The sequence below is a fragment of the Megalopta genalis genome, chromosome 1 (assembly GCF_051020955.1).
Source record: "Megalopta genalis isolate 19385.01 chromosome 1, iyMegGena1_principal, whole genome shotgun sequence".
In the NCBI taxonomy this organism is placed as follows: Eukaryota; Metazoa; Arthropoda; class Insecta; order Hymenoptera; family Halictidae; genus Megalopta; species Megalopta genalis.
The window spans coordinates 32,337,174-32,352,536 of NC_135013.1; the positions used below are offsets into that span (position 1 = coordinate 32,337,174).

The following is a 15,363-nucleotide window of genomic DNA, read 5'->3' on the forward strand; positions in this document are numbered from 1 at the left end:
GCTTTTTCTTCCTACTTACCGATTGTTCGCGCCGAATCACAAGGATTAAACTTCTTTCCCCTCGAATTCTGCAATCGATGCAACTTTTTCTTGCATAATTGAAGCATTTTGGTAAATACACGGTACGTGGGAACCATCCTCCGATTTCAATGACCTTGACAACATGTTGTCAAGGTCATCATTCTGCACAACTCTGTCCTATACGTACAAGATATGATAGGCGATATCCTTTGGTTTGTAAGATATACGCGAAACCAATTTTAAAAAGATAGGGATTCGATCAGATCAGAAATTCGAGTACGTAGAGGTTCATCTTAAAAGGGATGTTTTAAATTGTATTTCGCGTTCGAGATCTAACTCAGACCTAAGGCTTCGGATGAATGTTATAACGGGTCCGAAACAAAGTAACTATTATATTCTTGCTATTTTATTGAAATAAGTGTGGGCTTAGAGCACGCTCTAAGAGTTTGGGTTAGATCTGAAACAAAAAAATTTAAACTAAGACTTGGACAGTTGGTAACACTGCTAATGTTTGTCCGCAAAATGTAGAGAATAAGAGAATTTCCAAGAGTCGAGTTTTTCTTTGAACTACTATATCTGTAACCCAAATCTTTATAGAAAAAAGTTATTCAGAATTACAGTATTTACAACATATTTCAAGAACATTGAAATTATAGGTGGCTGCCTAAAACTGCATATTTACCAGCTGTTTGAACGATCTCCTCTTTCGTGGGTATCTGTCGCGTATTCGAAGGCTTTGCTTCTACAAAGTCGGTCGGCTGAAATGAAAAAGAATGTTATATCGTTCTATATAATACGACAGTGACTTAGCTCGATAATCACGATTTTAGGCAGTACAACTGTTTTCCAGAAATTGGTATGATAAGACCCTGAATTTATACAAAAATGTAAGAGTATTCTTATTCGGTGGTATAAATGTATATTTACCTTTAAAGCAATCTTTATTTTGATTTGTGACGCTAATGCTTCGAAAGTCACTATTCAATCGGGAGTTATTTCATAAAAGGTCGTTTTTGTTAAAAGAAATGTTCCATGTTACGCAAACTATATGACACTTGTCTTAAAATTTAATATGGTTTACATTAAAGTTTAAATAAGGAACTAAGATATGACAATGTGAAGTACAATCCAATTGGATCAAACGCGATAATGCAACAGCGACACAAGCGCGCTCACTTGGCGAAACTCTGAAACGCATTTACAGGACTGTATTACTCGTAAAGAGTACAATAAATATCATTTTTTCTGTATCAATAACTCAGAAACTGCAAATTTTTAATCATTTCTTTATCGTGACAAATATACAGCATATGTTCGTGAAATTATTAGTTATTTTGAAGACAGTTTAACCCTTTTGCTAGGAGATAGTTTTTTGCGATCTACATTTTACCGCGAAACGAGCTCAAATTTGAAGAAGCACATGAAAAAACTTTCGAATAATGATAACTGAAACCGACACGTAAATAATTAATAAGTTTATAAGTAATTTTTTGTTAAGTAATAATTTCAAAACATTAAATAATAATTATCTATCTTTTTACAGAAATCATCAAGTTGCTGCTAAGAGAGCTCTGCTTTAGAGTGCTAATATAGTTAACTTGACTAGAGTTGTTGTCTGCAGAATTTTGATCGGGTACCGCAGTAGTATAAATGTGCAACAAGTGTTTAGTATTCCAGAATGATGGTATTGTTACTAAGAAAAATGTAAAATATTATCTTCCACGGATGCCATGCTGCTTCAACTACCTTAAATTCAACTATACTATAACTATACTATACTATATCCAAGTACGCGCCGTGGACTTGACATAAAATAGTCTTCAGGTTCGGTAAGTTTTTCGCAAACTTGTACCTTTAGTTTTTATTAACACGCAAATGTTTCTCTCTCGATTACTGTATGTTGTATTTACAAGATATTTATTTTTATTTTTTTATATTGAACATTAATCAATATAAGACATAATGTCTTAATATGTAGTAGTCTGAGCATTATATTTCTATCTCTTGTAACTCGTGTTACAAGATTTCACGCATCACACTTCGTCGCATATATCGTTATAATTCTATTCACATAAGGTTATCGAAATTATTTACACAACTATCAATTTTTAACGGTTACATCTCGTAACAATTTAATTCGATTACTTCACAAATGGACACGTTGTTAATTTGTTGTACTACTCTCATGTCGCCCTATATTAGTTCAAGCGTTTGATTTTAATTGTCCTGTGCAATTATTATTCCTGACTTTGCCAAGTTTAGGTAAATCATAAAACAAATTTTCAAAATAAATGGTCTTCTATTATTTATTAGAAAGATGCGAGGAAAAGTCGAGACTGTTTCATTTTAACAACACTCGGAGTTACCCGTCAGTTATGAAATACGATTATGTCCTTAGTTCTGTACATTCACAAAACATGGATGTTTATGTTTATACACATCAATATAACAATGGCATGGTAGAATTTACACAGTAATAAACAAGATATATTGTTTATCTCGTTATTTCGAAGGACATACTATACAAACGCATATCAATTCGTGCAGAGGTGCATTTAAGGAAAACTCGCACGTAATCTGATATTTCCAGCATACCAAAATTTTATCTAAAATACTAATCCACTAAATTAAATTACTAAAAAAATTACGTGTTAAGTTATAGTCACAAAACGAAGTTAGTGGAAGCTTTCGTTTGTTTCCACTTAAAGTAATAGATTTTACAAAAGTGCCAAAAAGACTTCTTTTTTTTAGTTACTTCAAAAATTTCTAGCTGCAATAAACACCAGTTATAACTTCATATTACACAAGCTTCCCGCGTGCCACGGCTTCAATCAAGTTTACGTTGCTGGTATGAACTGAAATAATTAGATCTCATTTTGATTGGAAGAAAGTAGCAGTATAAACGTGGCATGAGGGAAGCCTTATTAAAAAATGATATTTTCCTACGTTTTTTTTTTTAAAAAATGTAAAAATTCAATATGAACGGGTAAACGGTACTCTTTCGATACTTTAATCTAAATCTAGTTTCACTCCACTGAGGACACCCGTATGGAGTTTAGATGTCTTCATTTTTTTATACGACGTGAGAAGATCTTCCATAGTAATTGGTCGCACAGCATCATGATATTCCTCATCATCGGTACTAGAGCTGACCTCTCTGCAATAAAGAAAAAAAAAAGAGGGAGTTAATCAGAAATATCGGTCAAACAAAAGTTCCGTAATTTATAAATCGTATAAATGCGAGTATTAACTGATGATTGCGTAGGTAATCTCGAACGCGGTACATAGATGCATTTCTGCAAAGTTCTTGCAAATCAGAACCGGAAAAACTATCCGTCATCTTGGCCAATCGCGGAATATCCACGTTGTCGGCTATTGGTTCGTGATCCAATATTAATTTTAATACTTGCATTCGTTGTTGCTCATTCTGAAATACAGAGGTTGTTATTTTTAGAGTTTTTATTGCCTCTGTTAATTGATACATATATATGTAAATTTTATTTACTGGTAAAGGAATATGGAAAGTAGCAGGCATACGCCTGAGTATAGCTCTGTCCAAATCTTGTGGCCTATTAGTTGCACCCATTATTATTACTGTGCAAGATGTATCTGTGATTAATCCATCCCACAGAGACATGAATTGTGCCTTCATCATCGCGGTTGCTTCGTGATCTTGTGAATTGCGTGCTCTTAAGAATGAGTCTGTTAAAAAAGAAGACTAACATCATAAATTCTGACCGAAAACATATGTGTTACAAGACTGCATTGAAAATGTTTTTGGAGCAAACCTATTTCATCGATAAAGATGATGCATGGCTGAAGTTTCACGGCCAGAGAAAAAACTGCTGTGGTTAATTTTTGGCTTTCGCCATACCATTTATCGGTTAAAATGCTTACATCTAAATTAATGAAGCATGTTCTCGTTTCTTTGGCTGTTGCTTTGGCTATCATCGTCTTGCCACATCCAGGAGGCCCGTGTAATAATACTCCCTACAAGTACAATTTGTGTTCACAGAAAAATGTCAAAAATAAATTGCTTCTTACGGGTAACATAAAATATATACCTTTGGCGCTTGGGTCAGTTGAGAGTTTTCAAACAATTCTTTTCGCTGTATGGGTAATATAACTGTTTCTTTAAGTTCCTGAATCACATGCTCGAGACCTGCAATATTTTCCCATGAAACTCGAATATCTTTAGGGTCTACTATGTGATTAGCTATCATCATTTCATAGTCTGTTAAATGATCCATGTCTACTGTCCACAACAAATTGTCTATTTTGGCCAACTTCCGTAACTGTTCACGCGCCTGAAAGAATATTCAATACCACGTTGGTTGGAACAATAAGTATGTAAAGTAAGGTTAGTATATGCGGTGAAAGAGCTGCATAGGTTATATAAGAAAAACCTCACGATTTATATAAACGAACGAATTACCTTTTTTCTGGCCTTCTTTTTCGCATTATTTGTAGGATCAAGATGATTCATTATCCATTTCATGCTAAAAAAGCCAACAGCAGCAACAAATGATACCCTCGCCACAAGTACGAATACTTCTGATCTCGAATATCCAATTCCATCCGCGACGTTCATCGTTCGACTTCAATTTATTTAAACGTTGGCTAGAAATTAAATAGCAGCGATCTATAAACGTAAATCAATGCTCCGTAAATTTAACATGCCACTGGGTCACACTTTCTTCAAACTTTTAGCGTGATCGCTAGTTGAGCACAGACACAGTCGCGGTGGATGAAGAGAGAAAGAAAACAGGAGTTTGCGCAGTCCAATTAGCGATACGTACGATATAAACAATGTTACAGGATTCCTCATGATCATTGAAATGAAGCGTGACAAAATTCTCAACAAAATCTAACTTCGTTCTAACGTATCATTATTGCGGATAAAATCCACAGTTAAATATATTTGATATGGAAGATCACACACTTCGCTTAGTTAACCGTTTCTCGTATACATAGTTCAAAAATCAGTTGCTACGTTCACACATTTAAATTTTGTCTTCCCTCACAGACTTATTCAAACTATGAAATAAATATGAGTCGTAGTACGCAAGGATGCACGTAAACGCAGAACTCAATAATTGGTGTATAAAAATTATTTATTTACAAAAAAAAAACACAATATAAAACGGACGGATACGCAACCTCGTTTCTCTCAAGGTTACTGGTGATACTATCTTCTAGTCAGATTATAAAGGCTTATTGTACTTTGACCATCTCCAACAGTCGGTATCATAAATGAAATTATTTTCGCTGGACGTGTCTTGTGCAGTCGTGTGAAGGCACAAAGAAAGCGTATCTTGTGTGAGAGCTACTCGAAGTTTGTTTAACAATTATGGTTATGTTAATGAGAATGTATAGATCGAAATACTGGGCAACAGTAAAAATAACATCGAGATCGAGGACAACGTGGTTGCTCCGTTGCAAGAATCTTCTGAACAAGAACATTCTTCCCAGTATACACCGTTCTTGTAGACTCCCCAATTACAGACGCCGGTAACTCCGGTACTGGCCACGGAAGAACATCTGCGGATCACTTGTCGCCACCTGCCGTTCCCTTCGAAAATGATTTCACATCGTAAATACATACAACGAGGACCGACGAAGTTCGTCTCGAGTGATACAGAAATCGAATAATTTACGTCTACGGCTAAAATTGAAAAGGAAGAGATCTTCGAGGAGAAACTTACAAATGAAGCCGCGAGGACTTTGCTGAGTGATCTTCACGCAAAACGTGCCGGGCATATGAGATTCTTCGCTGTTGCATTCGATAGCGATGTTCTTGTCCTTATCGAACTTTTTATAGGCTCCGCACAAATCGTCACCTTTGGCATCGCTGTCGCTGCTGCACTGATAACAACGGATTGCCTCGGTACCTGAAAACGATTTGAGGATACTCATTTACGCCGAAGCTGTTTCCATAACCTAAAAATGTGCACGGAGGGGTGTTCACGTTTGCACCAACAGTTCGATCAAAAAAAGAACGATCATCCTAACTATTGTCATTCTAACGACTGTGATCGATAGCACGGTGAACATTAAATAGGTCGAGGTGGATGGATTTTTTACAACGATGCTATGTTTACAACAGGTGTCCTATAGAAAATCTTGCTCACGTTTTATTCAACGGAAGCGTTCGAATGCTGATCGAAAAAGCTTGCTTACCCATCACCATAAACACTAACGATAAGATAGTCACACTCCCGATCGCGTTCATTATTATATCGATAAATTAAACTTCCAGCAACACGATCACGTTTCTGTTGTGCTGTAACGTCATCCATAGGGCGTTGGTGGAGTTAGTTTAGTCTCGAGGTTCCCCTACTTGTCCCTCCTTTTCTCGCGTGCTCGTTGCTAGGGACGTACATAGGAACGTAGGAACCTGTCTCCTAAGTCGCATAACATTGTACGTATTAGGAAGACCGTCAAATTAACCTGAAAGCTGAATTTTCAGAATCTATTTAATTTTATGACCAATCGTTTTCCAGACTTTTTAGTCGTTTTTATGAAGTATGAGCAATAAAGGTGAAATAATTCCGTTGAAATTCGACGAATTTTTGGAAACGAAGGAGACAGAATCTCGAGGAGGCGAGAGAGTTCGAGCAGGTGTAAAAGTCGTAATATTACGTTTGTTCGTGGCGCGCGTTGATGGCTCGAAAGTTCCGCCATATTTTAGATCTCTTAAGAACGCCGGAACAGGGAGAGGAAAAAGAGAGAAAAACGAACAAAGGGGCCTGGCTTAGAGCCGCATTTTTAAACTTCGTTACTGGAAACTCCCCGTAGACTACCGTCGCCGGTCCTTCTTTGTCGCGTCTCTTCAAAGTATAAAGAGAACTCGCTAGAATAAATGAATCTAATAAACCTCGCGGAGACACGCGAACGTTTTTAGGACCGTTTCAATTTCCCTTTCATGGCCGCGCTGGCACGGTTCTAACTCTCGGATGATGGGCACATTTCGACCCCCGAGCGTGTTTCATCTAAATTCAAATTTGCTGACAGCTAATTTTGACGATTACCTATTTAGAATCAACGTTGACCTTACGGCTGAAAAGGCAAGAGAACGGTGCCTTATGAAAAGTATAATTGGCGAACAATGATCTCCATGTTTTTTTTCTCCTTTTTATGATAAATCGGTCGCGGAGGCAGGAATTTAATTGGTCGGCGGATAACGACAGGGGAAAACGAATACAAATAGTTTCGAGTGGAGATCGTGAAAATATTAATGAGCCCTTATCGATCGTTGCAGTCGTCGTTCGTCAATTATCAGACAAACGGTTTACCTCCGATTTGTCTTTATTTCGCTCTGGTTCGTTCTTCGTGCCGCATATTGTCACATTTCTGGATGAACTGTGCACAACTAATTCAACGTTTATGTAACGTAAAATTGTTATAAACTGAAAAGAACATTTGGAGTTTCTGCTGACGAAAATTTACTCACTCCAAGCTCACAATTTATTATTATTATTATTATTATTATTATTATTATTATTCTGTATTTTAGGAGCTTTGCAAGCTCTTCTAAATTACAGTTTAAAAATACAGTTAAAGATACGTCATGCAGAGATGCATAAAGTCCTAAGAGGGGTAAGGGAAGTATCGAAGATGTCAAAATGGTCGCATATCTAGGCATTCCACTTGTACAATTTCGATTCTGCATCCGCCAGCATGACAAAATTAAATTCACTCATTCCCGAGCCAAAGGAACGAGCTCATGTTCCGTCGGCAAAATACTTAAACGAACTCGCCGCTTCTCCGGGAAAATAAGACCTCGAAATTCGACAGAGGAAATCATCGTTGAAATCTCAGGATCGCCAAGTCTGTCGTCGCCGCAATAACATCGCCGGTGGCTTCGGTGCTCGCAGGATCGTTTCTTACGAAATTTCGACGGTTCGTACGCGCCGCCGATTCGTCGGTTGCCAGAAATTCCGCGATTATTCGACGCCACTGTGTACACGGAAAATTCTTGTCGATATTTGAATAATTTCGCGAACGAGCCGCGCAAGCGGATCTCGGGATGGGCCGTTGCGGTGTAATGGCGTCGCCCGAATCCGAGGCAAGTTTCACGGTCGGCCGGCCGACTCATAAATATTCGTAGGCAAAGATCGGGTCGATAAATTCGCAAAGACTCTCGGTTGGCAGGGTTTTAATGGAAACGCGGACGAGGGGAAGAGGGGCAGGGGGAGGGGGGGGGATAGAGGAGACATCCGCGGCGGTATGGTATGGCATAGCGAAGCATGGCATTGCAGGATAGGGCATGGCATAGCATGGCATTGCATGACATAACAGAGCGGCCGGCTAGTTGGCTTCGGCCTCAGTTTCCGAATCGACGTCGACGTCGTCGTCGGCATTGGCATCGGCATCGGCATTGGCATCGACATCGACATCGACATCGACATCGACATCGGTATCGGCATCGAAACATCTGGCCGGCAGGCGCGGAGCCGAGCCGAGCCGAGCCGAGCAGAGCAGAGCAGAGTCAGCAAGGAGGGCTTCGCCCGATGTCGAGACACGGGAACGCTTTCCCGGCGACACGTAAATAAGAGTCCGGAGGTAAAGCGGTTGGAAATAAAAGTAGTTTCGGATCGAGAGAAAAGTCGATGTGTATCGGAGGAAACTCCGTATATACGCAAAGGTTCGCCCGTGTCGGGCTGCACTTCCCTTTTACACGGGGCTTCATTCGTGTTTCCGGCCCGGCAGAGAAGTATTTTTAGTTATCGTCCGCCCTTCTGCCTGTACCTGTGTGTGCACCTGCACGTATTAAAGTATGTTGCCGAACGGTTCTCGACTTTCGGAGAAGAGAGGCCAAGCGATGACCGTACTTTCGGCAAGAGAGGAACGATCCGGAACTTAGGGTGGACAAACGAAACGGGGGATGGGGCGACGTTACAGCGCGATACAAGCGGACGATATCCGGGCAATAAGAGCAAAATGGGGGCTAGGTAAAAGATAAAGAGAAGGACGAAGCTCGTCGCGGAGGTGGCGTGGAGAGTCTCGAGAGGAGAGGGTGCAGGCCTTCTCTCTCTCTCGTTCTTGGAGGCAGAGGGACGGGGCGCGTCTTTCGTACCCGTACGAAACAAACCGGGCACGTATCTCGTTAGCGAATCATTAGCAACTCTTCTCGTACTGCAGCTACTTTCGCAGCGAACGCTCGCGACTCATTTTATTCTTATCGTCGTTTCCCCTCCGCCTTTCCTCGTCCAGCGCTCGCTTCTCCCTCCGCCCTAATCCTTCCGACGGATAACATTAGCCAGTAATTCTCGTATTTTCCGTTAATCGGGTTCCCGGAACGAACCCGCCGTGATCGAGGAGAATGGCCCGGTTTCGGGCCCGGATTCGCGCCGGCAAAACGCGCGAGATAGCGGCAAGATATAGCCGATCGGCCATTATCATTTCGCAACGGCGAGTCTTCGGGGAGTGCCCGCGGGCAACATTCAAAACATTTTCGAATATCGACTGGCGAAGTAGAATGCGGCGGTCCTTTGCGGCGAATAGAATTACTGCGGTTTCTAGAGGGTCGCGGAGAAAGCTCGTTTGAAAGCTCGGCCCAGGTCTTTACGGTCTTGGCTTTGGTTCCAGGCTCGTTTGTCCTCCTCGAACGCCTTTGGCGAAACCCGGGCTCCGTCGGCTCCTCGGCAAACAACGAGACGATAACTCAGCGCTGACATTGGCACCGATACTCGCTGCTGTTATCGCACGCGAACGCCCCAGGTGCTGCCTATTCCCGCACCCCGGCTACCTGTATTCTTCGCACCTATTCAGATCGAACGCGCCGCGATCCCGATTATCGCGATCCTTTCTTCACCGTTCTGCATAGCGCTCTCGTGAGTTGCACAAGGTTCTAACGCGGCGCGAAAGATTCTTATCCTCTTGTTACTAAGATGCAACACGGGATTTTTATCTCCTTCAAAAATACGTTCGTTTTCGTTCCATGGATTTCTTTCTGGATGTTTTGGTTTTTAACCTGAAATAACTTTCAATCGAATCGTCAGGCTACGTTCGAAGGTAGAATTATTCCAGTGTAAATTGCGTTTTCTGTTTTTACTCTTTTGGGGATTTTTTTGCGAGGAAACTGTAACACTGTTTCCGACCACATTTGCGAGGTTTATTTATGCATGTTTCGATGACATTTTGAGAAGTTCTTTCGGGTTGAAAAAAGTTAAAATTGGTGGCACTGGATAATTTGAAACACGGTCGAATATCAAAAAGATTGTCTCATGGTGATCATGGTTTCATAAAAATATTTGGAAATCTGATTATCGATTTTTCTTATTGATTATTCAATATGGGGAGTCTCAAAAAGATGTAAAACTAGAAATTGTGGACTGGTTTATATAGTAAGGGCTGTAGACGCGAATGTGCAGCTGAATTTTGAAGGGAATTGCTTAAGTAGATAGCATGGCGATAGTTTTGTACACCAATACTGATCATTCATATTACAACTATTGTACTCACTGTAACTTCGTTAATTTTCAAATACAGTCGTAAGATTTTGCAAGCTTATTTCCGAGACCATACTCTCCAAGAAAATGCAAATCAAAAATGCAATTTTTCAAAGCTAGAATATTACTTAGAATACTATTATTTCTTATATTTCTTAATACTATTATTATTTAAGTAATATTACTAGAATACCACTTAAACCCGGGCAAAAAATTTCTCGAAGTCCTCGAAATTGAAATTTGTTGAAAAACTTATAGCAAGTCCGTTTATCGGATCGAATAAACTAAAAACAACAAGTAGTAGCCGAAAACCGGAATACAAGGGATCGTCCCGGTGCACTCTAGCCCGGCGTTTCGGGTGCAACTATAATGCACCGTGGTTATGCACGTACGTACGGTCGGAACGTGCTCGTCTGGCCGAGTGTGTGGGTGTTGGTTGGCGCGTGCTTTCCATTTGGTCGGGTGTTGCACGGTGTCCATTAGGAACGCGGGGGCGGGAAGAAGCGTTTCTCGCGCGGGGCCACGAACGACGGGACGGCGTGGAGACGAGCTTCCCCGGGCAAAGTCGCGCTCAAGAAATTCGAATTTATAGAGCCGACGATCAGCTTTCCGTAAATAGAATAAATTCCGAAAGTTTCGGCATCGGGCCGAGCCGATTTTATTCGAGACGACGCATAATACGATCGCGGCTTGGAACGGGGGCGGGACGGGACGGTGGATCGAATGAAATTTGAATAAAAATACCGTCTCCCTCCGGATGGGTTCCCCGAGAGGGAAAATAAAGCTCGGCCTTAGCCTTCGAGGGGTCAACTCCTCCTCCGTCCCATCAAACCCTCCGAGGACTAGATTTTCGACTAGACGGAATCATGTTTTCAGTTTTCATAAAATAAGGAGAAGGGCTGAACGATGAAACGAGGGGGTAGCAAAGGGCCGGAAGAGGAGGACGGGGGTGATTTTCCTTCCCGAGTCTCCGCCTCTCCGAACGAGACGGAACGAGGAAATTGGTTTTGCATTACAAAGCCGGTGGTCCGTGATAATAGGGCGTCTCATAGGCGCAAGTACGAGCGCTTAGCTCCCATGAATCGTCCAATTATATTATTATCCGTAACGAAGTCCGGCCTGCTCGTCCTCGAGGGGCTGCCTGCAAGTCGGTTCCCGACAGGCAGAAATTGTTTTCGCCAAATCGTCTGCGAAAGTTGAACGATAGAATCGCCGCAGATTTCAATATCTTCTGCATCTGTCCTCGAGACAAACGCGCTTTCGAATTGAACCTTCGACTTCGAACTATCTCGACCCTTCCATAGAGAGACTCGGGTCCATTCAGACCCAGAACTACTAATGTTACATCTAGAATTGTCTAGTAGTCGGATGTCAGTTCATATTACATTCGATACGATGATAAGAAGAGCTGATTTCGAAGAAGCGAGATCCAAAAATATGCGTAAAATAAATAAAAACGCGTAAAATATGCGTACTAATGTTACATCTAGAATTGTCTAGTGATCGGATGTCAGTTCATATTAGATTCGATAAGATGATAAGAAGAGCTGAGATTTCGAGGAAGCGAGATTCAAAAATATGCGTAAAATAAATAAAAATGCGTAAAATATGCGTACTAATGTTACATCTAGAATTGTCTAGTGATCGGATGTCAGTTCATATTAGATTCGATAAGATGATAAGAAGAGCTGATTTCGAAGAAGCGAGATCCAAAAATATGCGTAAAATAAATAAAAATGCGTAAAATATGCGTACTAATGTTACATCTAGAATTGTCTAGTAGTCGGATGTCAGTTCATATTACATTCGATACGATGATAAGAAGAGCTGATTTTGAAGAAGCGAGATCCAAAAATATGCGTAAAATATGCGTACTAATGTTACATCTAGAATTGTCTAGTGATCGGATGTCAGTTCATATTAGATTCGATGAGACGATAAGAAGAGCTGATTTCGAGGAAGCGAGATTCAAAAATATGCGTAAAAAAATTGCTGGACAAGCATTTAGTCGTAAGATTGTCAAAAGCATTCGCGCACGCGTAAGCTGAACGTGCGATACAAACGCGAAACGTCGCAGCAGTCTGAGGTATCTCTCCTGCACCGTCGTTTCCCGAGATAAACGTGTTCCGAATTCGAACTTCCTGCACTCTATTCAATGGACCTCAAACTATCATTTATGCAAGAAAAAGAACGTTTACAACGGCAGCCCTCCCGACGGCATTTCAATCGGCCCGGAAACGATATCCATCCCCCCCCCCCTCCCCTCTTATTTTCGTTCTTACCGGAGCCGATGTATCGTGAAATTCGCGAAAACGATTTACCTTTTTTTACCCCATCCGCACCGACCACCCCCCCCTCCCCCTCACCGTTCACCGATAAAGATTCGCGTTTCTCATAGGATTCGCAGTGGGTAGTTTATTTGTTGCGGCGCGGTACGGAATGAGGTTCGAAACGAAACTCGCGAGGGTTCCGCTCGATCTCTGTCGCGCTGGTAAAAAACCTCGTTATTTCTCGTTCCGTCGTAACGAGATTCATCGGCGACGTATACTTCTCGCCTCGCGGGCGCTCGCGAAACGGAAGACGATGGAAAAAGGTATTCCGAGAATGCGGAGATCCGCGAGAGCTCGCTGCTTCCGCGAGAGATGAAACAGTCGAGGAAAGAATTGGGGCTTTGGAATATCGAGCAACGCGTTCGCTGGACCGTGATAGGTATTGTCGAAGGTATGGTAAACTCTGTGTACAAGCGGGGAACGGTTTTTGTTTAACGGCGGATCGAAAGTTTTCGAGGCAGCTGCCGCGGCGGCGGCGGCTTTTCTTTCTCCTTGGATTCGTTGACGAGAAAAAATTCTCGCAATTATAACCGATCGATCGAAGTTTCATGTAACACACTTAGTTGTAACGCATCCGGAATATGGGAGTGTCATGTGGTCCCCGCATGGAGGGTTACCCTCCGATCCTCCATTCAGCGAGTTCAGCACGGGTTCCTAATCCTTGTTTCGCTCAGGACAAACCTCCCCTATGACTATTTGTCTCCGTGACGGTAGTCCTATCTTGAGAAGCCCGAGTTAACTTGGCGGCAACGTTGGTCGATAGCTGACCCGATATTTCTTTATTACATCATTAATAGCCGGCTCACAGTCTCCTCCGTTCTTTCGTACGTTCGCTGCGTAAATTTCTCATTTTTAGGACTACCCTTTTCGGAGGGACTACCCTTTATTTAGGACTACCCTTTGCACAATATGAATCTATTGTTCGGATCACTCTTGCGAATTCTGTGTCACACCATTTCGATCCGAATGCTTCGCTATTTCGGCTCTCAAGGGTAATTGAAAATCTTGTCTCCTCCTTCGAATATATTCGGACTAATTATTTTGGCTTTTGCTATTGTTCTGTTATCCTGCAATATCGTTTTCTTTACTATTTAGCTCTCAAAGGCAATTGAAAATTTTTTCTCCTTTTTCAAATATATTCGGATTAATTATTTGGGTTTTTGCTATTGTTCTGTTATCCTGCAATATCGTTTTCTTTACTATTTAGCTCTCAAAGGCAATTGAAAATCTTTTCTCCCTTTTCAAATATATTCGAACTAATTATTTGGGCTTTTGCTATTGTTCTGTTATCCTGCAATATCGTTTTCTTTACTATTTAGCTCTCAAGGGTAATTGAAAATTTTTTCTCCTTCTTCGAATATATTCGGACTAATTATTTTGGCTTTTGCTATTTTCCTGTCATCCTGCAATATCGTTTTCTTTATTATTTATCAGATACTCTTATCCGCTTTTATTCGTCGTTCTTATGCACAGTAGCCTGCAAAGTGTTCGTACACTTTTTTAATAACATTTGTTAAAACTCAACTAAACGACTTGAATCTTTTTTAAATGATAAAGGAACTAGTCTACTAGACGATTACTAAAATGCCTTCTTTTAATTTTGCTATTACTTGCAATGACAACAAAATAAAATAAAATACTCTCGTCTTTTAACTTTTTTATCTGAGCCTGCAACAAAAATGACAAAAAGATGCCTTTCTCAGATTTCAATAACTCCATACGGATGCTGAAAATTTGATCGAAATTGGTTAACCCGGAGTCGAGCAACAGGCGTCGAGAAATTAAAAAAACTGCAGACTTCTTTCAGCTTCTGGTCAAAATCGTGATAAATCTGCACTTAGCCCAGTTTTAAAAAAGTTATTACCTTTTTAAAGGTGCACGAACACTTTCCCGAGCCACTGTACCACCGCGTTCACCGTCACCGTGAGGATCCTACGTGTGCAATACTCGCAATTGTACCTGCAACGGGAAAACTATTACCCGTCAATTAAACGAATAAATTAAATAAATTAGTCGGTCGGTTTCCTCGCGTGCCCGAAAGAACCACGCGGGCCGAGGAGATCATGAACACGAGAGGCAGGCCAGCCCATAAATACATTAGTCTCGCTAATTGACGAATCGTTAATCTCGCTCCGCGTTACATCCGGAATGGTAACGGATGTGGACAATAACGACTCGGAGGGCCGCAAAATCGGTCCGGACACACTCCATTCTCCCACGCTCGGAAATCGCATCAACCTACACGCGGAACGAGTTTCTGCCAAAGCCTGGATGCGTCGGGGAGCGAAGCGATGTATCGGCCGGCTCGCCGAAACGGTGTAATGCTTCTCCGGTTTCCCGGCCCGGGCACGGCGCGTTACTCTTATTTATTTATCCTTATCCGCCTCTCTCCGACGATGCGGGAGCCCACCTCTCCTCTCGCCCCCGTCGCCCCTATTTTCCCGGGACTTTGAATATTTTTTTCGGGGCCGAGCTGTTTGCACGGGATCGCGTTTGCACCGCGATTAAAGGCGCTGCTGCCTTTGGATATTTTCGAATCGCAAAGCCATGGGTTATTT

At 41.5% G+C, this 15,363-nt stretch overlaps 2 protein-coding genes across 2 annotated transcripts; both read right to left on the bottom strand.

The window, feature by feature from the left end:
- Window positions 1-2,122: 2,122 nt before the first annotated feature.
- On the bottom strand, window positions 2,123-4,779 carry LOC117217899 (no mitochondrial derivative). Its single transcript, XM_033465759.2, has 6 exons — window positions 4,457-4,779; window positions 4,086-4,328; window positions 3,810-4,011; window positions 3,527-3,723; window positions 3,273-3,448; window positions 2,123-3,178 (listed from the first exon to the last, which is right to left on the bottom strand). Exons 1-6 carry the CDS (start codon window positions 4,610-4,612, stop codon window positions 3,031-3,033), a joined length of 1,122 nt encoding a protein of 373 aa, XP_033321650.1. The 5' UTR covers window positions 4,613-4,779; the 3' UTR covers window positions 2,123-3,030.
- A 338-nt stretch (window positions 4,780-5,117) lies between these two features.
- Window positions 5,118-6,358, bottom strand: LOC117217900 (UPAR/Ly6 domain-containing protein crok). The gene is made up of 3 exons (XM_033465760.2): window positions 6,202-6,358; window positions 5,727-5,912; window positions 5,118-5,593 (listed from the first exon to the last, which is right to left on the bottom strand). The coding sequence occupies exons 1-3, from the start codon at window positions 6,251-6,253 to the stop codon at window positions 5,376-5,378; spliced, it is 456 nt and encodes a 151-aa protein (XP_033321651.1). The 5' UTR covers window positions 6,254-6,358; the 3' UTR covers window positions 5,118-5,375.
- Between the last annotated feature and the right edge of the window lie 9,005 nt (window positions 6,359-15,363).

What these genes read in the sequence shown, in the direction of transcription:
- LOC117217899 (XM_033465759.2), bottom strand. Translation starts at nt 4,612, where the DNA reads ATGAACGTCGCGGATGGAATTGGATATTCGAGATCAGAAGTATTCGTA. An exon ending in AACTGACCCAAGCGCCAAAG is followed by an intron (nt 4,012 to 4,085) that starts GTATATATTTTA and finishes TTGTACTTGTAG; the next exon opens with GGAGTATTATTACACGGGCC. An exon ending in GATTACCTACGCAATCATCA is followed by an intron (nt 3,179 to 3,272) that starts GTTAATACTCGC and finishes TCTTTATTGCAG; the next exon opens with AGAGGTCAGCTCTAGTACCG.
- LOC117217900 (XM_033465760.2), bottom strand. Translation starts at nt 6,253, where the DNA reads ATGAACGCGATCGGGAGTGTGACTATCTTATCGTTAGTGTTTATGGTG. An exon ending in GTTAGTGTTTATGGTGATGG is followed by an intron (nt 5,913 to 6,201) that starts GTAAGCAAGCTT and finishes AATCGTTTTCAG; the next exon opens with GTACCGAGGCAATCCGTTGT. An exon ending in AAGTCCTCGCGGCTTCATTT is followed by an intron (nt 5,594 to 5,726) that starts GTAAGTTTCTCC and finishes TCATTTTCGAAG; the next exon opens with GGAACGGCAGGTGGCGACAA.